Source organism: Saccoglossus kowalevskii, chromosome 20 (genome assembly GCF_978046115.1).
Source record: "Saccoglossus kowalevskii chromosome 20, keSacKowa6.1, whole genome shotgun sequence".
Taxonomy (NCBI): Eukaryota; Metazoa; Hemichordata; class Enteropneusta; family Harrimaniidae; genus Saccoglossus; species Saccoglossus kowalevskii.
In genome coordinates, this window is record NC_140660.1 from 9,748,555 (window position 1) to 9,776,468 (window position 27,914).

General features: G+C 35.3%; 1 protein-coding gene across 3 annotated transcripts in view; it reads right to left on the reverse strand.

Moving 5' to 3' along the window:
* The window catches only part of LOC100375806 (uncharacterized), a 46,112-nt gene that overhangs the window by 5,101 nt on the left and 13,097 nt on the right, over positions 1-27,914 (reverse strand). Inside the window, exons 2-16 of one of the 3 annotated variants that reach the window (XM_085494528.1) lie at positions 25,574-27,294; positions 24,867-24,997; positions 24,427-24,490; positions 23,284-23,373; positions 22,989-23,060; positions 21,048-21,286; positions 19,395-19,425; positions 17,305-17,712; positions 15,940-16,164; positions 12,436-12,504; positions 7,856-7,915; positions 6,669-7,064; positions 5,287-5,528; positions 4,060-4,090; positions 326-1,567 (exon numbers count right to left, since the gene is read on the reverse strand). In XM_085494528.1, coding sequence (XP_085350654.1) covers positions 326-1,567; positions 4,060-4,090; positions 5,287-5,528; positions 6,669-7,064; positions 7,856-7,915; positions 12,436-12,504; positions 15,940-16,164; positions 17,305-17,712; positions 19,395-19,425; positions 21,048-21,286; positions 22,989-23,060; positions 23,284-23,373; positions 24,427-24,490; positions 24,867-24,997; positions 25,574-27,294 — 5,021 coding nt within the window. Of the gene's footprint in view, positions 1-325; positions 1,568-4,059; positions 4,091-5,286; positions 5,529-6,668; positions 7,065-7,855; positions 7,916-12,435; positions 12,505-15,939; positions 16,165-17,304; positions 17,719-19,394; positions 19,426-21,047; positions 21,287-22,988; positions 23,061-23,283; positions 23,374-24,426; positions 24,491-24,866; positions 24,998-25,573; positions 27,295-27,914 lie in introns of all 3 variants that reach the window. The other 2 variants (XM_085494529.1, XM_085494527.1) reach the window with 2 other exon arrangements.

The window sequence follows — 27,914 nt, forward strand, 5'->3', positions numbered from 1 at the left end:
GCACTATAATCTATGTCTAACGTTTGGTGCTGCAGTTTCACTACAAGAGATGTCAAAAATCAGGAAATAGCTAATTTTACTCAGATGTTTTATTATTATTTTTTTAAATGTTATTTTAAGGGCAACATAAACCAAAGACATTAATGTGTATGTGGGATTTTTACAAGCACTTATAGCTTACTGAATGGTATTACAGTCTGAATCTCATTTGTAGTTTTGTCAGTTGTTATAATGTACACAAGAGAATCTGTTATTTTCTCAATATTTTTGTGACATAGATACAATATTGTCATACTCTTTGATTAATTGGTCAATGATGCCTTACCTGATGGTATAGAAGTCAATGCATTCGACATCATGTCAAGTTCTGTCAACTGTTCTAATGCACACAATGAATCTGGTATCTTCGCAATCTTATTGAACGATAGATTCAATGTCTTCATACTCTTCAATTTACTAATCTCATCTGGTATAGCAGTCAATGCATTAGACACCATGTTAAGTTCTGTCAACTGTTCTAATGCACACAATGAATCTGGTATCTTCGCAATGTTATTGTGATTTAGATTCAATATCTTCAAACTCTTCAATTTAGTAATCTCATCTGGTATAGCAGTCAATGCATTATAATGCATGTTAAGTTCTCTCAACTGTTCTAATGTACACAATGAATCTGGTATCTTCGCAAACTTACTGAACGATAGATCCAATATCTTCATACTCTTCAATTTAGTAATCTCATCTGGTATAGCAGTCAATGCATCAGATCCCATGTAAAGTTCTGTCAACTGTTCTAATGCACACAATGAATCTGGTATCTTCGCAATGTTATTGGATGATAGATCCAATATCTTCATACTCTTCAATTTAGTAATCTCATCTGGTATAGCAGTCAATGCATTATACTTCATGTAAAGTTCTGTCAACTGTTCTAATGCACACAATGAATCTGGTATCTTCGCAATGTTATTGTTATATAGTTTCAATATCTTCATACTCTTCAATTTAGTAATCTCATCTGGTATAGCAGTCAATGCATTATACTTCATGTAAAGTTCTGTCAACTGTTCTAATGCACACAATGAATCTGGTATCTTCGCAATGTTATTGTTATCTAGATTCAATATATTCAAACTCTTCAATTTACCAATCTCATCTGGTATAGCAGTCAATGCATTATACTCCATGTAAAGTTCTGTCAAGTGTTCTAATGCACACAATGAATCTGGTATCTTCGCAATGTTATTGGATGATAGATCCAATATCTTCATACTCTTCAATTTACTAATCTCATCTGGTATAGCAGTCAATGCATTAGATTCCATGTAAAGTTCTGTCAACTGTTCTAATGCATACAGTGATTCTGGTATCTTCGCAATCTTATTGAACGATAGATTTAATTTCTGCAATTCGTGGCATTCCCCAATCTCTTGTGGTACTATTGTTAGTCCGTTACTATTCAGGTTTAAAATCCCCAGGTGTTTATACAGACCAAGTCTTGATAAATCTATAGATTTATGTTTTCCATAGCCGAGATCCAATTCCGTTTCCACATATGTAGCTGTATCTATTAAGACAATTGAAATGTTACACTGTTACAGCACATTAACGACACAATCATACCCTAGTCATATGGGGTCTAATAAGTCATCTCAAGTCATTATTCACTAATCAGTGTTTTGGATTCAGGTAATTTATTTTAAATAATTATTAAGCACAATAATAATAGATTAGGTTGAACTCATTCAGAAATATAATACATTATAAAAATAAAATGACTAGTTATTGATTATGACTATCAAATTCGTACTTTTTCGGTGACTTTTGATGATTTGTGAGCTAAATACCAGACATCCCAAAAGAAATAGTGTGTGAAAGGAAAGAATTTTGTGAAATTAGATGATAGCAAGTGATGTTGGTTTGGTACAAATAGTGTGACGACGTTTGCAAATTTCCATACAATTTATATAGAAAAAAACTTAAGGTATAGATGCAGGTTTGTGGGAACTTGGGAGTGAAATTTTTATTTTGCTTTTTATTATCCAAACAGTCTCGGCTATAGACAGTTAAAATTTTGTACAATTGTGAATAGTGGAACATACTCAAAAAACGATTTAAAAATATAAATAACAGGTGCAAACATTTTCTCTTTTGAATGCTTAGCAAGATTTAGCAAGGCTGTACATAAATAATAAAAAATAAACATGGTGAAAAAAAGAAATGACGGGATCTCCATATTATGCACCATATTTAACTTTTAACAAAACGATAATACATTTAAATTTGGAACTGTTACAACCATTTTAATTATGAGCATTAGCAAACTTCTTACCGGTCACTGGTAGCATAGTGGTTGTCGCTCCAGACTCATGATCGGTAGACCCATGTTCAAATCCTACCTTAGGCTGAACATCAAAGGGTCAACCCCTACCCTGGGTGAGTGTGCCACAGACTCAATGGGAAGGCCAATTCCACTGGCCGAGATTCATTCACTAACGAATGCGACTTTGGGGGAACCTTTGTTAAGGTCCGCAGGTGCTTGTGTTCGACCGAGCCTGGTTGACGCCAGGATAGCGCATTAAAAATTGCCATTTGACAGAGAGATGGCCACACAGCCCTGTCATGTAGTCCCAAACATGAATATGGCTTCTGTGGCAAAATGCACTATGTGTCAGCACTAGCACTTGCAATTTGCACATACAAAAAAAAAAGTCAGGAGAGACAACGGTGACATTCAATGTCCAGAACTGTCGCCTGGCACAAAAATATTTAAAAAAAACTTCTTACTGAGTGAATTGTTATGCAAATTAGCAATTATCTCAGTTTCGTTTTAGTGCACATCCCTGAACTTTAAAAAAATAGCTCCTAGACGCTTTGACCTTTTGTTTTGAAATTTTCACAAATGATTGACAATGTGTTTATCTTCAACGCGCCGTCGGGCATTGTTTTTAGTTGAACAGTGTTACAACAATCGTACAGACAACTAGCCTGGGTGTTAATTTATGCATACACTTGAAGTAGTTAAATTTGGGCTGCTGCCCTGCAAAATTGACAACTGGTAGACAGTTTTCAAGACGGCAATTTCTTCATAGTAAACAGATGTACCCACAAACCAATTTTGACAGGAAACAGAAGCATGGTTTATGAACTTTTTTTTAAACCACTTTTGACCAAAAAGGCACATTTTTGTGCATATTTCAAACTACAGTGTCCATAAAAAAATACTAAAACATTTTTAAAATCCATACAACAAGCTTTCCGAAAATATATAGTTTTGTGCACAAGGGAGGTCATCTTGCTTTCCTAATTAATTAATTAAAATATCTGTCAGGTAAACTGCATCTCTACCTTAAATGGCAATCGGCCAACTTGAATCAAAACCTATAATAATGTATTTGAAGGCTATCACATACCAGAGATGTGGTTAAATCCTGCATCAAGATATCGTCAAGTGAACAAATCACATGCACTACAGATACAAATTGTACAACTATTTTGCATGTCAGTCAGTTGTGAAACAATTCGTCACATGTATTATGTATTTAGGAAGTGTTAATATCAAATCAAGGACGTCACAGGACGTAAGTGTAACACATCGACTCAAGACGTGACGTGCGCCAAATAATCAAACCAAATAACCGAATAACCAAACCAAAACCCTTACCTAACCCTAAACCAATTATAACCAAATGTGTTAGCTCTTTTGGAGCTCTATTGGGTAAGGAATACAAAATGCTTTTCGAACCCTGGCCAGAAAGGCACGCCTAAATATTTTTAATTTCACCTTCTGGTTCCGGTTCCGGGTTTTTTAAACAACCTATTTTAACTGTCTGTCAACTATCACCGTTGAAAACAATGGTTGAAAACTCTCAAAAAACTGTACTTTTGGTGAGTTGATGAGATCCTCCTGAACAGTTTAACAATATTATACATATATCGTGAAACATAAACATTCTGTGACATAGCTTCATCGAGGCCATTTCGGTTCTCACTGCAATTTACAGGTATGTAATTGAGTGATATTTTGTTTGTAGTATCATAGGAAAATCTAATTATTACCTTCCTGGACTGACTGTATCAAGCTTGTCTTCTGTAGATAAAAAAACAGAAACAAATCTATGAAGATCAAGAAAGTACAAGACAACTTGGGTTCGCATACAAACTTTGTATTATAGTATCATGCACCAAATGTCATGCTTTGAGTGCCCACTCAGTGTCATGTAAAGTCAGTATAACAGATTACAGTTGGACATAACCATGTATAATCTAAGAAGACAAAGTAACTATTGTATTCAAATAGAATATGTACACAATGGCATGCCATGCAGCACAACATTGAGAAATAACAAGTCATTGTCAATGTTTTAGTGACTTTATCAAACAATGAAAAGCACAGTCAGATTATGTTTAAATATTAACATAGTATTTAGCATATTAACTGTAAATGAGCATGAAACGGGTATAAAGACCGTGTTTGGATGAGACATGCACAAGAAATGACGGACAGAAGGTTTCACGTGACCGTAAAAAGTCAGCAATTTTTTATCAACTTGCAAAGCTGATTTTCAGCAGTCGCACATATTCTCAGTAGACGTGCTCGAGAAATGATACAGACAAACAGCAACAAAACAAAAGGGGTTAAACTTGACCAAAGGCCGTTTAAAACCAGTTTAGAGGCTAAATTTAGTACAAGGTCTAACACTTGGTCTTGGCTTATCAAAGAAACGATATTCACAAATTAGGCCCTGAACACAAGTTTACATTCCATTGTTTAATAATATAAAGGCTTCATCCATGTACTTACTTCATTCACATCGTACCATCGTTGTGACAACACACGTTGGACTAACTTTCAATATAGTTGCGAAATGAACTCAATTAAAGTGTGTTTCTACATAGGATTGCGTTTTAATTTGAGTTTAATTAAAACAAATTCAATGCAATTAAACAATTTCTATAACAAGATTAATGATGTATGCATGAAGTTTGAGGTGATCATGCTTGTTGGATGCAAGGATGGACGAACGAACGTACGGATATCAGTTCATAAGTCAGATTGTGTCATAACAGGGAGTAATAAAAAGTGTCCCTAATGCAAATGGTTGAATATTACCCGAGTGTTTGTTGACATTGAGACAACTTAGATGATGTATGCGTAATGTTTGCAGCAGACATGCATGGATGGTGTCAGTCCATTAGTCGGATTGTGTATCAACAGGGGATAATGAAAAGTGTCTCTAATGTGGTTTTGCACATTCAGTTGAAAGTAAAATGAAGGAAAATTACCTGTGTGTATGTTGATGTTGAGGCAACTTCATCGTCATCAAATTGAGGTTGCACTGTTTTAATATCAGCGGTTTTGCTTTGAAGAAACCTTTCAGTGAACAGTTTTGTTTCGAATGTTGAAGGCCATCTGGTAGGCATCAAATTAAGATGTGCAAGACCTGATAGACGTTCTCTATTGAGATATAATTTGGTAACAGTTTCCACTCTTGCATCTGTAAATATCTTCTGTTCCTCCTCATAAGCTGAATATAAAAAATAATTCTCTGGTGATCAAGATTGCGAAAAAAAGTTCCCACTAACAAGTTGACATATGTATGATTTGTTCCAATACTAGAGGAGTATGTATACATGTTGAAATTACAGGCAAGTTTTGCATAATAAAGAATATTTCTGTATAACATACACTATACATATTATCATATACCATAAGTATAAACTACACTGCAGGTCATGATCATCTGAACTGTACTTTAACATAAATGTAGTCATAGCTGGTTAATTCACTACAGTAACAATACAACAAGCGTGCAAGAAATTTGGCTTTGATCAACCACGACTGGAAGAGAAACAACTGTAAGACTGAAAAGCAGTATATTTTTATTGAAAGCAAGATTCCAGGCCTGGTGAGTAATGTATGAAGATTAGCAAGCCACCTGACAAAGAATTACCTCAAAGCAACCACCGTGAGAAATAGGTAGCTTGGATGATTGTGTGCCAAATCAGGGAAGTCAGAATAGATTCACAAGCAGATATGCACCAACTCTACAAAGAACATTGCACTGGAGGTTTATGCAGGGCAGAGAATAGAGCTAATTCTTCATGTCAAGAGATCGGATGGGAGTGCAAATGATGGCTCAAAGACATTCACGCAACTGGTAACAGATTTAGATGGTTACTATAATCCAGTCACTAATGAGGCTTAGAAGTTTGGTTGATCACTAAAAGACCTTGAAATGTTCTGCAATCAACAAAAATAAAAGCTGTCACTATTACCAAAATGGGGAAATGAAAGAACTGATATATCTTATTGATTAGAATGTATTGCTAATAATGGCATATACAGTGCGACCCAAGCATAATTTAACATTTATTTGGTTTAAACCTTATCTTGCTTTAAAAAACGTTGACACATCAAAATTATGCAAAGCAATGTACTCATAAATGTGTATTATATAACACTGGTAACCACTACAAAAAATAAGTTGAAAATATTGATTAACGAAACTCACTTTAAAAAGGATAAGTTATTTTTATCAAAAGCCAAAGCCAACTAACAGTAAGCATGAAAGTTTCACCCAACTGGAGTGTAATAACAATTCTAATGATCTCTTGCCATAGGACACATACCCTTTATTTGGTGCTGTAATGTACTGAATTATTACCTCTGAAAAATGCTTCAGCCATTGTTAGACAGGTAGGATTTACAGTGGTTGATAATTGTAAGGTGACACCTCCATCTACCATTGCTTTCATCTCATCTGTTATCAGAATATCAGTTAACAGCATAGCTAGCTTTCCACTTTCCAGACCTGCTTTGAATGTCCATAATCCGTTTAAACTCCAGCATCGTAAGATGAGTATGACAGATGATATTTGGAGTTTAACAAGACCAACCTCAAAGTCATTCAGAGCTTCACGTCTCAATCTCATTTTTATTTCAATCCCAGCATCACTGTTTGCAATTTCCTCCATGTTGTGTTCAAATGATTTCACCAATGCCCGGTAGAGCATTTTGTCTTTAATTGAAGCATTGTCCAGATTAACAAGAACAGGTATGTCTGAAACAAAAACAAGATCAATATAAACAAACCAACAATGCTTGATAGTTCTACTGTCAATTTAATAATAACCTAAATATTACATTATTTTCTTGATATTTAACATTTCACATGAATGAAAGTTTGGAAGTGACTCGAGTCATCCTGGTGGATCTAAAGACAAAAGAGGGAGGATTGTGGGACATAAGAGTTCTGGATATTGAAACTGACTAACTGCACAAAGAAAAAAATTCAAACCGCTTTTTCACATTTTCACTTCCAAAGACAGTTCTATAACATTCATATGTTTACCATGTTCTTAAGAGCAAAAATACCTTCTGAGGAATCTGAGATGCAAAACATAATAATCAATAATTTTGTACGCCCTAGAGCAGCAAAAATGTGACTAACCAAGTCCAAAATGAAAATATGCTAACTATTTTACATTATTACTTACGATTTAGAAAATGTTGATTTGACATAATTCACATGCTGTATGCTTTTTTATTTTTAGTTTTGATGACATGATTAATAAATATTTGAATTTGTTTATTTCCTTGACTCTCATTTTGTCATGTTACACATTGCAACTTGTCACAAATGAAAACAAATGAACTGGGCCAAAATGAGACATCACAGCCTTGACTGGGAAACAAGACTGACAGAGCTGGCGTGAGGATTTTAAGTGGAAACAAGGCGGCCAGACCTGAATACATAACCTTAAATAAGAAAGGTGTAAAGTTGTCAGAGCTGACGCCAACATTCAATATGGGTTGTTGTTATGCAAGTTAAGTAATTAATATGTATAGTACCTATACAGCGTCTCTTGTACTTCACATCTGAATCTGATTGTATTCGCTTTCTTTTTTTATCTGGTTACAAAACATAGAAATGAATTAGTAAATTTAATTACAAAATTACAAACTTGAAAGTTTTTTGTTTCTATTCTCTAGAATTAATTCAATAGTTTAATAGTGGAAAAGTTCATAGTGTGGGATCATAGCAAGGCATACTTCTGTCACTGGGGGAAAAGTACATAGTGAGGAAGAACAGAAAAGAATTATCGACAATTGTTAAGTATTTACTGTTGGAACACAGCAAAGGGCTTAGGCATATTTCTGACACTGGGGAAAATACATAGTGGTTAGCCGAGTAAGGCATATTTCCGACACTGGCATAAAGGTACATAGTGTGGGAGTAAGCAAGTAAGCAAGGCATATTTCCGACATTAGGGGGAACGTACAACGTGTGGACGACAGCAAGGCATAATTCCGGCACTAGAGGAAAATACATAGTGGTTAGCAGAGTAAGGTATATTCCCGACACTGGCATAAAGTTACATAGTGTGGGAGCAAGCAAGTAAGCAAGGCATATTTCCGACACTAGGGGGAACGTACAACGTGTGGACGACAGCAAGGCATAATTCCGGCACTAGAGGAAAATACATACAGAGTAAAGCACGTTTCCGACACTAGGAGAAAATACATAGTGGTTAGCAGATTAAGGCATATTTCCGACACTGGCATAAAGGTGCGTAGTGTGGGAGCACAGAAAGGTAGTTTTTCTACAATTGTGGAAAAGTAAATAGTGTGGAGGCGCAGCAAAAATATTTCCGACACTGGGGGAAAGGTACATAGTGTAGGAGGACAACAAGGAAGATTGCCGACACTTGGAGGAAAGTACATTTGTGTGGGAGGACAGCAAGGCAGATTTTCGAAAACTGTGGACAAGCACATGGCGTGGAAACACAGCAAGGCATACTTTGGTCAATGGGAAACAAGTACATGGTGTGGGTGCAAAGCAAAGCATATTTCCGACACGTGGGGAAAAGTATATAGTGTGCCAGCAACAGCAAGGCTTATTTCCGACACTGGTGGAAAAGTACATAATATGGGAGCACATGACTGCATATTTCCAACACTGGGATAAAAGTACATAGTGTGGGATGACAGAAAGGCATATAAGACATATTTCCAACACTTGGGGACAGCAAGGCATATTTCTGACACCTGGAAAAGTACATTGTGTGGGGGAACAGCAAAGTGGATGTTCGACACTTGGGGAAAAGAACATAGTGTGGAAGCACAATAACGCATATTCCTGACACAGGAGGAAAAGTACCTAGTGTGGGTTGACAGCAAGGCATACTTCCGCCAAGGGTAAACACGTACATAGTGTGGGAGCACAGCAAGGCATCCTCCCAACACTGGGGGAAGAGTACATAGTGTGCGAGCACAGCAAAGCATATTTACGACACTGGGGGAAAGTGCATAGTGAGGAAAGACAGAAAAAACTATTTGCGACACTTGAGAAAGTACATAGTGTGGGAGCACAGCAAGGCATATTTCCGAAAATTGGAAAAAAGTACATAGTGTGGGTGAAAAGTAAAGCATATTTTCGACAATAGAAGAAAAGTACATAGTGTGGGATAACAGCAAGGTATATTTTCAATCTTCGTGGAAAAGTACATGTAGTGTCCGAGCACAGCAAGGAAGATTTTCTTTACTGATGGCAAAGTTTATAGTGTGGGAACACAGCAATGCATATTTCCAATCTTTGTAGAAAAGTACATACATGTAATGTGTGAGCACAGCAAGGAAGATTTTCTTTACTGATGGCAAAGATTATAGTGTGGGAACACAGCAATGCATATTTCCAATCTTTGTAGAAAAGTACATACATGTAATGTGTGAGCACAGTAAGGCAGATTTTTGACAATTGTAGAAACGTACACAGAGATTAGCACACCGGCATAAAAGTAAATAGTGTGAAAGCTCAACAAGGCATATTTCCGACACTGGGGAAAGGTACATACATGTAGTGTGCGAGCACAGTAAGGCCGATTTTCGAAACTGAGGTGAAAGTACATAGTGTGTTGGAGGACAGCAAGGCAGATTTTCGACAATTGTGGAAAAATACATCGCGGTTAACACAGCAAGGCACATTTCCAACACCAATAGAAAAGTGCCTAGTGTAAGAGCACAGCAAGGCATATTTCCGACACTGGGAAAAGTACATTGTGTGGGAGGACAGCAAGACAGATTTTCGACAATTGTGAAAAAGTACATAGCGTGGAAGCACAGCAAGGTATACTTCCGACAATTGTGGAAAAGTACATTGTGTGGGAGGACAGCTAGGCATAATTCCAACACAGGAGGAAAAGTACATATTGTGGGAACACAGCAAGGTATATATCCGACACTTGGTGGAAAGTATATATTGTGCCAGCAACAGCAAAGCATATTTCCGACACTTGGGGAAAAGTACATAGTGTGCGAGCACAGCAAGGCAGATTTTCGACAATTGTGGAAAAATACATTGCGGTTAGCACAGCAAGGCACATTTGCAACACCAATAGAAAAGTACCTAATGTGAGAGCGCAGCAAGGAAGATTGTCTATACTGATGGCAAAGTACATAGATTGGCATCACAGCAAGGCATATTTCCGACACTGGCGGAAGAGTACATAGAATGGGATCGCAGCAAGGTATATTTCCGACACTGGCGGAAGAGTACATAGAGTGGGATCACAGCAAGGTATATTTCCGACATTGGCGGAAGAGTACATAGAGTGGGATCGCAGCAAGGTATATTTCCGACACTGGCAGAAGAGTACATAGAGTGGGATCACAACAAGGCATATTTCCGACACTGGCGGAAGAGTACATAGAGTGGGATCACAGCAAGGTATATTTCCGACACTGGCAAAAGAGTACATAGAGTGGGATCACAGCAAGGTATATTCCCGACACTGGCGGAAGAGTACATAGAGTGGGATCACAACAAGGCATATTTCCGACACTGGCGGAAGAGTACATAGAGTGGGATCACAGCAAGGTATATTTCCGATACTGGCGGAAGAGTACATAGAGTGGGATCACAGCAAGGTATATTTCCGACACTGGCGGAAGAGTACATAGAGTTGGATCACAGCAAGGCATTTTTCTGACACAGCGGAAGAGTACATAGAGTGGGATTACAGCAAGGCATATTTCCGACACTGGCGGAAGAGTACATAGAATGGGATCACAACAAGGTATATTTCCGACACTGGCGGAAGAGTACATAGAGTGGGGTCGCAACAAGGCATATTTCCGACACTGGCGGAAGAGTACATAGAGTGGGATCACAGCAAGGTATATTTCCGACACTTTGGGAGAAGTACATTGGCTACTTTTACCTCTACTGTTGGCATGGGTACATGAATATTCTTTTAATTTCTTGACAAGCTTCGTTTGTTTTACAGTCGTCAATATTTTTGACAGATAATCCAGATCACTTTCAGATATAACTGCTGCCTCTTCAAGTGCACTTATTAGTTCTGCTGGATCTTTCATAGAATCAATTTTCAAGTCTGATCGATCCATTCATCAAATGATGTGTTTCTGATTGATCCAGTCATCAAGAGATGTGGCTCTGATCGATCCAGTAATCAGGTTATTTGGCTCTGATCGATCCAGTCATCAAGAGATGTGGCTCTGATCGATCCAGTAATCAGATTATGTGGCTCTGATCGATCCAGTCATCAAGAGATGTGGCTCTGATCGATCCAGTCATCAAGATTAGTGGCTCTGATCGATCCAGTCATCAAGATTAGTGGCTCTGATCGATCCAGTCATCAAGATTAGTGGCTCTGATCGATCCAGTCATCAAGATTAGTGGCTCTGATCGATCCAGTCATCAAGATTAGTGGCTCTGAACGATCCTGCAATTAGGATATGTGGCTCTGATCAATCCAGTCATCAAAAGATGTGGCTCTGATCAGTCCAACCATCAAGGTTTGTGGCTCTGATCAATGCAGCCATCAAGATTTGTGGCTCTGATCGATCCTTTCATCAAGACATGTGGCTCTGATCGATCCATTCATCAATTGATGTGGCTTTGATCGATCCAGTCATTAAGATATGTGGTTCTGATCGATCCATTCATCAAGTGATGTGGCTCTGATCGATCCAGTCGTCAAGAGATGTGGCTCTGATCGATCCTTTCATCAAGAGATGTGGCTTTGATCGATCCATTCATCAAAAGACTTGGCTCTGATCGATCCATTCATCAATTGATGTGGCTTTGATCGATCCAGTCATTAAGATATGTGGTTCTGATCGATCCATTCCTCAAGTGATGTGGCTCTGATCGATCCAGTCATCAAGGGATGTGGCTCTGAATGATCCAGTCATCTAGAGATGTGGCTTTGATCGATCCAGTCATCAATACATGTGGCTCTGATCGAACAGTAAATATTGTTATATGTACGTCAATAAAATATACCAACCTAGTAGTCTTCTTTAACTATCTGTGAACTTCAAGACCTAGCTGTCTCAAAGAAATGTTATATGATACAATCTGTGAGAGTGAGGTGAGATGCTTTTTGTCATGTTCAAATGCAACTTGCCTTTTGTACTTAGATCAGTTTGCATGGCTGCTCGTCTCTTCATCCACCATTTGGCACTATATTCTGCAGCTAAAAGTGGATTCATATTATTAAACGGTATGTCTTGCATGCACAATACACATGCCGCACTGATGGATGAACACATGCACGGTGGTAATCCACAAGTCATCATGTTCGGAACACTGGTCAGACACTTTAGTTGGTTAGGATTAAGCCGAATGATTGACTGCAGAAAATCAATACTGTAAATAACTTGCATGACTATGGATCTCACAATCAAAACATGTGAATCCTTTATCTAGCAACCTTAAAGTTTAATCTTGCAACTCTACTTTCCTGTTCCAAATCATGTCACTGGTATTTTTGCTCCCCTGACAAACTTTCGTGTGGAATTTAATAATATAATAAAAATAATCGCACAGTAACATACGTAATTCACAGTTAATTGTTCAGAAATGAATTTGTAGGTCAGTGTCCCAGGTCATTTCTTGGTAACTGAACTCGAAAGGTTGGAGTGTATATTTTGCCAGGCTGTTTATTACGTCTAGTCATTCTGGCCAGAGATGACGCTGTGTGTATTTGATAGTTTTAATGGGTGTGAAATCTTCCTGAATAAGTTAAAGTTCTTTCTGCCACCTGTTACGACATCTTGAGAAGTTTGTTGCCATCTCATGATACTTTGGGTAGGAAACTCCGTGACAAGAAACATGTGTTTCTACCAGCAATAGTATCCTACATAGTTAAGTTGCCGAATCTCCATTCTGTTGTTTGTCAAACCGTCATCTGTGCAAAATCCATTGTCAACCAACATCGAGATATTAAATCGTGCTATACAACTAACATCATCATATGGAACTGGGTCAACAAGTAAAGTATTATTTGACGTTGATATTTCTACATTTTTGAGTTTCGGTTACTGCCATAGTTATTTGCATTTAATTATTGTTTTAATCTTTGATCAATATAATTTGAAATTATCATGTATTAAATATATTGTTTTCCACATAAGTTTGCACGTTCTCTCACTTAGTTCTACCCTGACATATACGCGTATCTATATCTTAGTACCAATATATTATTTATTTGATTTTGGCTGCCTTATTTCTGTATAATGATTGACGTCTCTACCTCGCTATAGTACCTCACAGTAAGATTTACCTTGTTACAGTCAGTAATTGAGAGGGAATAATAGGCTGGTTCGGTGATATTAAACCAATTTGAAATTTAATATTAGAAGGTCAGCAATTTTACAGAATATATTATTATTTTTATGCCATTTCGTTATTCAAACTAAAACCAAAGTAAAATATGTGTATCTAGTATAATTGTAAGTGTGTTATTTTGTTATTTAGATGTTTCGTAATTGTAGCAGATTGAAACGTTGGTATAAAATGTGTTTATACCCAATTTCTAACTCGCAATTTATTCATGATCCCAATCATAAACAAGACATTATGGTATACACATGATAATATAAATATCTCAAATGTATTTCCATGTGACACACCGACTACTAACAGCCAATATGTTGGTCACGGGGCAATTTGTTAATTGGCATACAATACATACATTCACTTATTGGATATTTTATAAGGATATACAACTTAAAGTCAGTTAAACTTTCTACATAGTCAAAATTTGTTGTATACGTTTCAAGATAAAATATTGCTATGTTAATTTATTTGCAACCATATAAAAATATGAAACTGCCTGTCGGATGATATAGCACTGGTATATAAATTGAGTTGTACATTTTAAAAATAACATTAGATAAAATAAGGAACTTAAAGTTGTTACAAGTTGAATGTCAGTATTCTTTATTTTACGTTTTGTCATATTACTTCAAATCCTGCAAATAAGAGTGTGCATGTATGATAAAGCCATAAAGGTGATTGACAGGTCATACTTGTTTTAAACTCCAGAAGGTCAGTTGGAATCTTCCAAGTTAACATGTGATTACATCACAAAGGATGTTTATGATCTATTGACTTGCCTACGTGAGACAGCTGCTTGCAAAAACACGTTCTGATTGGCTCATATGGAAACCCAGCTGATGTCCCTAATCTTGGCAATTTATGTCTATAAATGGGACAGAGTGAGGAGAGTTGGGTCCATCTTTTTAACTCAGTATCCTGAGTGTTGCTGTTGCAATAATGTGAGACAAGTGATACAGGCTTCGACCATAATTCTGTGAGACTTGTTTGAACGATCTCATGGTTTCACTCTAGAATAACAGCGTTCCTCTGAGTTATCACAAATGCACACCTCCCTAAGCAATCCTCTATTTTAGTGACCTTTTTCATTGTATTTTTCTATGCTTCATTTCTTGTAATTATTTTGAGAAGTATTAAAGCCAGGAGTTTAATTCGATATGTTGGTGTATGTGTATTTCATTTCCAGTAATGCTGTCTTGTCTACCCCATTCTAGCAGTGAAATAACCTACTGTCCAGTATGAGTTCTGTGGGTGCCTCTCTCAATTGCAATAAGAAGGCTTTACACTGTGACATTGAACAAATCTGACTTAAGTCCACTTATATTCACTAAATTTACAGAATTACAGGTATAGTCACAACATTAATGAAACTTATTATGGTCCACTGGAGGTGTCATATATTAAAGCTCATAGGCTAGCGGTTTCCAAGAAGTCAAAGATATCATTTGTTAACAGAAATTGATTTGAACATATCACTACAAACGTAACAAATCTAACATAGGTCAACCCAAAGTACCTACAAACCAAGTATCAAAGCAATTCACAATTTCAAGAAATCGGAAATGCAATTATGACATTCCCCTATGTGAACAGCTCCACTCGACAACAGAGCTAAAAAATATGGATGCCAGTCAGCCGTTTTGGTTCGAATAAAATTATAAACTACTGCTTATACAGTACTAGACATATGTGACGAATGAATGGATTTGGTGATGAAGATTCTGTAATATTATTATGAATGAACTTCATTAGAATATGGACTAATAAAACAAGTCATACTACATTTAGACTTATGTTAGAGATGTCTGCTTCACTATCAATGGCTTGAATTGTCCAATACTAGGAGAATATGGTATATGGTATAATACAAATGTCAATTGAATACCATAACTGCTAGAATGTTCTTTCTCACTCACAATTCTTACATTACATTCTCATACAAAAGGCTACTGTATTCAGTGTACATCGGTAACAATATAAGAATTTTTTTTATATACCAAAGTATATACATATTTCTCTGTAATGCATTTCACATTTCCAGCAAGGATGATAGCGTAATAATCTTCCAATGTGGTCATTGACTAATGGCTTGAATTGTTCAATGCTAGATTAACTAAGAAACAAACTTATGGCATATGGTGTAATACGAATGCCAATTGAATACCATAACATGCTAGAATGTTATTACTGACTCACAATTCTTACATATACATTTTCATACAAGATGTTACACTACTGTATTCAGTGTACATCGGTATCGGTAATAATATATAAGAGTTTAATTACTTACTAAAGTACATACATCTTTTTCTGTAATGCATCAGTGATACATGTTTGCATTTCCTGCAAGGATAATCGCGTAATAATCTTCCAATGTGGTCAGGTACTGCCTGCAGTTTATTTCCACATAATGATAACTCATATAAGAAAGGCAATTCTTCAATAATCTGCCATGGAAATTCCTTTAACTTATTGTAATTCAGTCGTAACAGTCTCAGCTTTAAATTCTTTATTCCTGATAAATATAAAGAATGCAGGATTTGATATTCCATGACAGTTGACAAATTTTAAACAACTACTATTATATTTCTTTTTTCAAATATTCTGACATTTTGTTTCGACGTGGTTTAATTTGATTTATGTTAATAATAAAGCAAAAAAATAAACCACTTGGCTCTTGTGAATTATCTAAAGTCATGTATGCAAATAGAGCAAATCTAAAGAAAACAGGTTAACTAAGGCCCTTTCATATCTCATGTTGATGACTGGTTTTCAAAATGAGAATACTAGAACACTGTATGAGAAAGAAAACCAAGATCTTGTTCAGTTGAGTCAATATAAACGTGAATGTCACCACAGTGAGTTAATCGTTTCAATGTATTTACACTGACATTTATATTTTGATTATTCGGGTGACTTGCCTATTCCCGATAAAGCTCACAATATAATGTAACCTTCTCACTTCATTTCTGTATTATCTTGATTAAGTAAATTTTGATTAATAATTGTCCGTGAATATACATTTTGACCTTTGACCTATATGTTACAATTTGCATGAGCTCTCATTACCTAAAAATACGTGAATGTTCTTGAGCCTGGAATGCTCATTAAGGTAGCAGGATAGTCTTTTGCTAGACAAATTCTGGACAGAAAGAAAACTAATCAGAACATGATGGCTAAAACCTACCAGACCTATACATTTCAGAAAAAACATTAATTTTGCCTGAAAGTTTGTTTTAGGGACACACAGATGAGATAAATAAGTAATTGGGTGAATGAATATTTGAGGACAAAATTATTTCTTTTCTTCAATTATTACAATGACATGATTTTATCTAGTGAACTTGTATCAACATTACTTTTGTAGAATGAAAAATAAGAAAACTGTTTTAAAAAATTAAACATTTTCCAAACGTATAAGAATACTCTTGAATTAAATAATTCTGTAACGCAAGTGCCATTTACATTGTACCGGTAAATACAAATTCATTGAAACCACTTTGTATTTGTTTATAACAATGTTCATAGAATCAGTATCAGTTTTTAGTTTTGTCGACTGTTAATGTGCACAGAGAATTTGTTATTTTCTCGATATGTTTGTGGCACAGGTACAATACTTTCATACTCTTCTATTAATTGGTCAATCTTGGCTTACCTGATGGTATAGTAGTCAATGCATTAAACCCCATGTTAAGGTCTGTCAACTGTTCTAATGCACACAATGAATCTGGTATCTTCGCAATGTTATTGTTATTTAGATTCAATATCTTCAAACTCTTCAATTTACTAATCTCATCTGGTATAGCAGTCAATGCATTAGATTCCATGTAAAGTTCTGTCAACTGTTCTAATGCACACAATGAATCTGGTATCTTCGCAAACTTATTGAACGATAGATTTAATTTCTGTAATTCGTGGCATTCCCCAATCTCTGGTGGTATTATTGTTAGTCCGTTACCACTCAGATTTAAAATCCTCAGGTGTTTATACAGACCAAGTCTTGATAAATCTATAGATTTATGTTTTCCATAGCTGAGATCCAATTCCGTTTCCACATATGTAGCTGTATCTATTAAGACAATTGAAATGTTACACTGTTACAGCACATTAACGACACAATCATACCCTAGTCATATGGGGTCTAATACGTCATCTCAAGTCATTATTCACTAATCAGTGTTTTGGACTCAGGTAATCTATTTTAAACAAACGTTAAGCACAATAATAATAGCTTAGGTTGAACTCATTCGGTTCTATGATGCATTATAAAAATAAAATGACTAGTTATTGAAAATGACTATCAAATTCGTACTTTTTCGGTGACGTTTCATGATTTGTGAGCTAAATACCAGACATCCCAAAAGAAATAGTGTGTGAAAAGAAAGAATTTTGTGAAATTAGATGATAGCAAGTGATGTTGGTTTGGTACAAATAGTGTGACGACGTTTCCAAATTCTCATACAATTTATATAAAAAAAACTTAAGGTAGAGATGCAGGTTTGTGGAAACTTGGGAGTGAAATTTTTATTTTGCTTTTTATTATCCAAACAGTCTCGGTTATAATTGTGTAGAATTGTGAATAGTGGAACATACTCAAAAAACGATTTTAAAATATAAATAAAAGGTGCAAACATTCTCTCTTTTGAATGCTTAGCAATATTTAGCAAGGCTGTACATAAATAATAAAAAAGAAACATGGTGAAAAAAAGAAATGACGGGATCTCCATATTATGTACCATATTTAACTTTTACCAAAATGATAATACATTTAAATTTGGAACTGTTACAGCCATTTTAATTATGAGCATTAGTAAACTTCTTACTGAGTGAATTGTTGTGCAAATTAGCAATTATCTCACTTTAAAAAAAATAGCTCCTAGACGCTTTGACCTTTTGTTTTGAAATTTTCACAAATGATTGACAATGGGTTTATCTTCAAAATGCCGTCGGCCATTGCTTTTGCTCGAACAGTGTTACAACAATCGTACATACAACTAGCCTGGGTGTTAATTCATGCATAAACTTGAAGTAGTGAAATTTGGGCTGCTGCCATGCAAAATTGACAACTGGTAGACAGTTTTCAAGATGGCACTTTCTTCATAGTAAACAGATGTACCCACAAACCAATTTTGACAGGAAACAGAAGCATGGCTTAGGAACTATTTTTTTTTAATCACTTTTGACCAAAAAAGCACATTTTTGTGCATATTTCACACTACAGTGTCCATACAAAAAATACTAAAACATTTTTAAAATTCATAAAATAAGCTTTCTGAAAATATATAGTTTTGTGGACAAGGGAGGTCATCTTGGTTTTCTAATTAATTAATTAAAATATCTGTCAGGTAAACTGCATCTCTACCTTAAATGGCAATCGGCCAGCTTGAATCAAAACCTATAATAATGTATTTGAAGGCTATCACATACCAGAGATGTGGTTAAATCCTGCATCAAGATATCGTCAAGTGAACAAATCACATGCACCACAGATACAAATTTTACAACTATTTTGCATGCCAGTCAGTTGTGAAACAATTCGTCACATGTATTATGTATTAGGAAGTGTTAATATCAAATCAAGGACGTCACAGGACTTAAGTTTAACAAGATTAAACATATATGCGCAACATATATCGTGAAACATAGAACATTCTGCCCGAGAGCATTACGGTTCTCACTGCAATTTACAGGTATGTAAGTGAGTGATATTTTGTTTGTAGTATCATAAGAAAATCTTATTATTACCTTCTGGGACTGACTGTATCAAGTCTTTCTTCTGTAGATAAAAAAACAGAAACAAGTCTATGAAGATCAAGAAAGTGCAAGACAACTTGGAAAATTTGGAATATAGTATCATGCACGCAATTACCACTCAGTGTCATGTAAAGTCAGTATATTGATTGACAGTTTGAAATAATCATTTATAATGTGAGAAAACTAAATTACTATTGTATTCAAATATAATGCACGTGACATTTTTTTATCAACTTGCATTGCCGTTTTTTAGCAGTCGCACATCAGTTGTGATGTTCATATGCTCAGTAGACGTGCTCGAGAAATAACAAACAACAACGAAACAAAATTGGTTAAACATGGCCAAGGGTCGTTGAAAACATGTTTAGTGGATCAATTTAAAAAGATCTTACATTTGGTGTTGGCATATCAGATAAACGATATTTTCATTACATTCCATTGTCGTTCCCATATAGAATTGCGTTTCAACTGGAATTTAATTAAACTAAATTCAATGCAATTCAACATAGAATTGCTTTTTAATACAAGTTCAATATAAATAAAATATCTTGTGACCTAACATGGGAATGTTTACAAAGCTCGGGTTTAGCAAAGGGATAGCCATGCAAATTTGACTTCAATTCGATTAAATATTGATTTAAATTTTAAAACATAGTGAAGTGTAAATATGAATGAAAGTCGTAACAACGTTGATACCATGCACACACGTACATACGCATACTGACATACTAAGTGTAAGGACTTCATTTGTGTGCTTCGCACACACGAGTCAAAAACAAAATGAAGGGCATCAATATCGGATTATGTCCAATGTATGCATAACTTTTGAAATACGTGACTGTCATGTTGAATCAGATCATAAAACTAATAGATGCGCATATGTATCACTAGATTTATGATGTATGCATAAAGTTTGAGGTGAACATGCTTGTTGTATGCAAGGACGATCGAACGTACACATATCAGTTCATAAGTCGGATTGTGTCTGAACAGGGAGTAATAAACTGTGTCCCTAATGCAGGTTAGCGAATTCATTTAAAAGTCAAATGGTTGAATATTACACGAGTGTATGTTGACATTGAGACAACTTCCATGATGTATGCATAAAGTTTGAGGTGAACATGCTTGTTGGATGCAAGGATGAACGAACGTACACATATCAGTTCATAAGTCGGATTGTGTCTGAACAGGGAGTAATAAACTGTGTCCCTAATGCAGGTTAGCGAATTCATTTAAAAGTCAAATGGTTGAATATTACACGAGTGTATGTTGACATTGAGACAACTTCCATGATGTATGCATAAAGTTTGAGGTGAACATGCTTGTTGGATGCAAGGATGAACGAACGAACGTACACATATCAGTTCATAAGTCGGATTGTGTCTGAACAGGGGGTAATAAAAAGTGTCCCTATTGCAGGTTTGCACATTCAATTAAAAGTCAAATGATTGAATATTACCCCAGTGTCTGTTGACATTGAGACAACTTCCATGTTGTATGCGCAATGTTTGCAGCAGACATGCATGGATGGTGAACGCATAGAGGTCAGTCCATTAGTCGCATTGTGTATCAACAGGGGATAATGAAAAGTGTCTCTAATGTGGTTTTGCACATTCAGTTGAAAGTAAAATAAAGGAAAAATACCTGTGTGTATGTTGATGTTGAGGCAACTTCGGCAGAAAATTGGGGTTGCACTGTTTTCTTATCAGCGGGCTTGCTTTGGAGAAACCTTTCAGTGAACAGTTGTATTTCAGATGTTGAAGGCCATCTAGTGGGCATCAAATTGAGATATGCAAGTCCTGCTTGACGTTCTTCATTGAGATACGACTTGGTAATAGTTTCCACTCTTGCATCTGTAAATATTTTCTGTTCCTCCTCACAAGCTAAACATAAAAAGATTGATGATGAAAAAGGAAGTAATGGAAGTTTTAAAGATTTTCCACACTAAAACTTAACTAACTATTGCATCATGACATACAACATAAATATCTAGTTCTTGATTTATCAGGTTAAACAAGTCATCCAACCTAAGCTATTAGAATTAACTCAACAATAATCTTTTGAAAGAAAAAGTCTGATTGGGCCATGTCAGAAAAGTCCTCAATGTGTCCACACCAAGATGCACCAATTCTACAAACAACGCAGTACTGGAAGGTTATGCAGAGCAGCACCGGAGAACAGGTAATAGAAGAAATTTTGTACCAAGAAAGGGTGACAATGTAAATGAAGGGTAGCTTAAATGCATTATCTACGAGCTTAGTTGGTTACTAGAATCTGGTCACTGATACTTGGTGATCAGTAAAAGACATGACTGAATAATAAAAGAAAGGTTGAAGGAAATCAACAGAATGATAAAGGAAAGATTAACAAGCCAAATATGACAAGACTATAGTTTGAAATGAACTCACATAGTGTTGTATCTAATCAAAAGACTTCCTTAGCGTGCCATTAATCTAATTTAGCTTTTAGGCGACTGTGTAGAGTGTGAAGCCCAAAAGTAAAATATACTTTTATAAAACGGTGATGGTTTAGTTATACATGCTGCATGCAAAATATCAGATTGATTTGTTAATGCATTCATGAGACACAAATGCCCGAATTTATGTAAATTGTTCAGAAATCCAATTCAGATCAACATATATTTTTTGTAAAAAAACTTCAGCCATATACTACAGCTGTTCTGATAAAGTACTACTGAGAAACAAATCACTCAAAAAAGTGATAGAATATATATAAGTTTAAAGAAACAGAAAAATCATGCATCTGTAAAAGACCACATCCAGTCAAAATGAAATTGATTGCGGCCAAACCAGGTGACCAAACACAAAGCTTCGCAAACTTTAATAAGCTCTATACACGAAGGCTAAAAGAAGGTTCAGATACATGTATTCACTAGTTCTGAAGAAGCCGAAATCTATGGGTTTTTTTCAGGGAGAAACATGGTAGAAGAAGTCATGTGAGTGCTGACGTAGGTATTAGTAGCCGATATATCAACAATGCTACTACAACATATGCATAGAGCCAAGAAAAGGTTCAAAATTGACACTTCCTGTTTAACTTCCACCTAAGATTGCTGCCAAAACAGTCAATCAATTCAAATTTTGAATGTCAGTGCACCACTTCTCATGAGTCCCATGTACTTAAAGTCTATGAACAACGTTGTTCAAGTTCTAGGGAGCGTGAACGAAAACAATAAGGTTCAAACGGTCTTGGACTCTTAATATTATCATGATGCAAACTTTTAATGCAATCCCACTGTTCTTTTATGTTAAATGGATCCAGACAATTTAAAGTCTGTGATTTCAAACTTTCCCCGATACAGGGACACAGACATATACCCACCAGTGAAACGTTTTGAATGAAATCAAATGTGTGCTGGCAACACAAAATCAATTGACTAGGAATATTTGAGAAATTGTTAACATTTGTGGTTTTAGTTTTTGTAAAAAACTAGCTAACATTTAGTTAAATTTTCTTCAACGTATAAAAGTATTAACTTAGTCACGTATTTATGGTTATGTAGCATAATTACAATTGTATATGTGCTGTTTGATGTTTGCTGAATGCAAAAATTAATATTTTTACCATGTTTTAATAAACTCTTCTTACTGCTATGACGAGATCTTGTAATGCGCCACCAAATGAAATATGCTATACCTGGTAAAAAAAAATAGAATTTTTTAAAATTATGAATAATAATTTGCAAAACCGGAAAGAAATTACATATATGTATTTTGTTTTTTATTAACTCAAATTATTTAATCTTAGCAGTCTTATTATTATCTTTATTACATTTTAAATGCTAATTTAGATATTCAAATTTTCAACATGGTTGGAATAAAGTTGGAAAAGGCTAATACAGTGATTTTTCTAAACTTACATATTAAATTCACGAGCACTATCAGTACAAGTATAATTATATACTGATAACATGATGATTCTTCCTTCACTTCACAGTATTGTTCGGTCACTAAAATAACAATAGAAATAACAAACATGAAATCACAACAGATTTATAAAGTAGAAATGAAATTGTACAGTCAGGGTACAATGACACAGGATTGAAATGGCTGAAATGCTTGATTTTGATTTTTTACTATTAAACTTGCTGTCATTCCAGAACCAGATCTCAGTCGTGCATGGACGAATTTTGTTCAAAACAAACATTAAACATTATGACATATTGCACGTTGTTTTGTTTTTCACATCCGATCAAACCAACTACATGATAGCCATTTTGTTTTAGGCGAATCAGCTATAGACATTCCCTGATAATTAAAGATACAAACATTCATTTGAACATTTGATTGCAAAACCTATTGACATGGACGTATCTCAAGATGTATGTATAGCGTTGATGTAATTGATGTATGTGATAAATGTCTCATGCACACACAGATGTCAAAACACAAGTTCCTGTTTTCAGACCGATACAAATGAAAGACCGAAGTGTAAGTCAGGTTAATTAAAAGTTTTGCATGACGAGAAATTCTGCTGTTCCACATACTACGGGCACACCAACAAAGGACACCTTTTGCATTATTAAGTCGCAAAAAAGCACAAAAGTTTAACGATAGTAAAGAATTTTACTTATGATACGAGAGAAAAGGGCTGTTCACAAAATGCATGAGCAAACAGAAGTACTCTGCTACAGTTCACTGTAAGTCACTTAACTTCCCGGTGCTCTTCAAAATCTAGACTTACACAAGCTCAAGATATTATGTTTGTCTGCACGCAAACTTGATTGAAATAAAAGTTACATTGGGTTTATGCAGTTCAAGGTCATGTGAAGGAATCATCCCTTTCAATTCAAAATCACAATGTAAAAGCAAGCAGCGAATTTTGTCCATATTTGACTGACTGTTCACTATATTCAAATATTGATAGTGACTCTATAAGATTTCAATGTCACTTAATCATAAATATGTGATGATTAAACAGACGGTCTTAATGATTCAATAATATTAAATTTTTCAATTGTATTACTTTTAACCTGAAATATTAAAGACAGAAATCAACTTACCTCTACATGATGCATCTTTCATGCTAGTGTGGTGCCTGTCATTTACATTCTTCTTATGAGATGCCTTACGAAAAATAAATCACGTTATATAAACATGCATTATATAATGAATTCCACGCATTTTTTGCATATCTACATAGATATTTCATTGAATATCTGTTAGGTTTGAACTTAATCAGCCAAAGCATGTGTGAGATATGGCTGGATACGAATGGATGAACGCACAGACATGCACGCATTGGTCAATTCATAAGCCATAAATGAATTGCTTAATACATTCGTTACGCCACAGACAAGTAACTGTTTTTACCAACTTTTGTTTTCAAAATAAGACCAAATAAATAGACATGCTACATACTGTATTAAAAAACAAACAATTCGCATCAAGACACACAATTGTAGCCTCGTTCATTACGAATTCTGCATTAATTAGTACTTACTTCTTTTTTCAGGATTAAATTGTGAAGGTCTTCTACAGACATAAACTCTTCCTCATACTCGTCAATATTAACACGAACGCTATCTTTAACATTAGTATTTATGTAGCTGAAAATGCTATTTCCACCATCTCCTATAAATCACAATGTAAACACATTAACAAAAGTTCACAAATTCGTTAGGGATCATTCAGATAAATATGTTAAAAACATGGTGTTACTTCAAATAGCACCTAATTCAGGTTTTGTTTTGTCAAAATTACACAAAATGGTAACCCGAATATAATACAGTTAACATCCAATTGTACAAAATAACAAAACCAAACATGTGTGGTGTTTATACCAAAAAGTCTGAGAAATTTACACTAAAGATAAATCAGAATTTCAAATGAACTCTATTACATATTTATCTATATCTTCTCCACGGTTGCAATAAATTTCTTAGCATACATCACCAACAAAAAGGATTCCAGAACTGATAAGAACAACTATATTTTCGAGACAGCAGGAATATTATAACATGCGTAATTCATTATTTACTATTTCTGTGCATGTATTTTAGCGCGCTGACACACAGACACACGTCCCGTTTTCGGACTTCATCTAAAGAGAGATTAATAATATCATTACGAAATGAAAAATGCTACTGTTAGTTTTCAAGTCAAAACTAATATATGAACAGCGGAGGTAAGATATTTTTTACAACTTACGATTGATGAAGTACTTGACAAGTGACTTGAACTCCTCTTCGTCATATGATATATTCAACATATAGGGGATGTTCAGTAGAACTGATTCATATCTCATTTTTTCAGAAATTAAAATTTTTTCAAATTCTTTTGCCAATGTTCCGGAAGTTACAATGCCTTGGAAGGTATAGAGACTAAATAGATTTGGGAATGTAATGTAAATTATAAGACTCCCTTCCTTGTATCCTAGGATAATAGCGGAACACTTGTTTCGGACAGCACATTCTAATTCCTCTTGGTAATCCCTGTTGTTAATTGTTAATTGAGTGATAATGTCTGTGCATTTCCACAACCAATGACTATGTTGTACATTATCTGGATTGATTCTGGTCAGAGTACTTGATTCTGAATTGGTTGTATTAAGGACACAGCGGACACTTAATTTCAAACATGATTTGCATGAACACTCTGGACACTCGTTGATAGTTGTATCTTGTATTAGTATGTCATCTAGCAATGCAACCACTTCTTTGTAACTTTCTGATATAATGTCACTTGTTATGAATATTTCCCGCAACTCGGCTGATTTATCCCAAGACAGGTTTAAATAGAGTAAGGTGTTTCTAATTTCTACTTCCCAACTTTCCAAAGGATTTTTCACAATCATGGACTGCCAGTCAATAAGTGTATTGCTTATTACGAACACCTCTTCAATAAAAGCTGCAATTTGTGATTGTTCAGCAACCAGTACAGGAACTCCTACTGCTACTGCTTCTATACCAGCAAAGCTGTATTCACTGTTAATTTCGGGGATAATACAAAGATGACTTTGTTTTAAATATTTCAAGTAATTATTCGTCAAACATGATGGATGCAGCCTAATTAAATAATTAGATGATTCAACAGTCTCATTTATTGCTTTCAATGTACTGATGTCCAGTTCATCAGAGACACACAGGATCATCAATATTGGATTTGGTTTCTTGGTTTTTTCAAACAAGTCTGCAACTTCACCTATCGACTTGGCAGCTACATTTCTAGTTCTTGGATGAAAAAAATGTCCATGTGTAGAGATATAATAAGGCTGTTTTTCGTCATACAATAGTTCAGGCACTTTGGTTTCCAGGAAAATGTTTGAAGGTAGTGGCAGTAATTTCACATGTGGCTTATCACGCAGTTCGGGAAGCCTGAATATGTTTTGATATTCATTATACAGGGTGGGTCCAATGGATATAAATGCAGCAGCCTTGTACACCAATTCATCTATTTCATCTTCAAGGGTGTCAGAATCAATCCCATCCACTGGATATGGCAAAACATGGTTAATCAAAAGTAATTTTGCATCACTGAAAACTTCTTCTTGAATGGTTGCAGCAGCAATAGCAGTTTTGAGTGAATATCCGACCACATGAGTTATATAAAGATACTTTAAACTAGGAAACAAAGACTCATGCAGAACAAACCAGTCAATACTTGGGGAAGCTTTTAACCTTTTCTTTCTTGGCTCAATTAAATATATATTTCCATTTTCCGCATCAATGCGCTGTTCATCGTTTACTTCAAGTACAGTGCTGTAAACTCGGTACCTACAGGATGTGTTTTTAGCTAGATATTTTGCGAGAGTGACGTGAAACCCATCCAGACCGCAACGTTCAATTTCCCATGAACTGTATACAAAGAGAATTCCTGGTATATTTGATGGATCATTCTGATCTTCTGTACAGTAGTGGTTGGTCAAACAACTGAGATTGAAAAAAAAAAAAAGCTTTTTAAAGTAGTGTATGTTGAAGTATCAATTTGAATCAAAATAGTCATTTGAAGATGACAACATATAAAGCTAAAAATAAATTTTATAATTCAGCAACATACTAAACAAGCAACCTTTCCATTGAAAAAGCTTGTTAGTCCCCGTTCGGATGCAGTCCGAAAAATGGAGACTTATGTTTTGACCTCCGTGTGTCCGTGCGTGCGTGCGTGAGTGCGTCTGTGCGTGCGTCCGAACATGTATCTTAGAAATGCCTGGACCAATCACAATCAAACTTCACACATATATCATACATGTTATTATACATATGCACGTCAATTTCTTTCACGACCTGATTCAAGATGGTCGAATGGCGGCCATTTTTGTGCTAAAAAATCATAAAAATCAAGCATTTCTCGGCTGTTTACAGATGCATTTTGTTCAAACTTGGTATATACATTAGACATTATGGGACCTTGATGCAAATAATTTGTTTTTCAGATTAGATTCAAAATGGCCGACCGGCGGCCATTTTGTTTTAATGAATATGGTTCTTAGGCCATATGTCTGACTTGCTTTCACTGATTATTTCAAATTTTAAATATTCATTATACATCA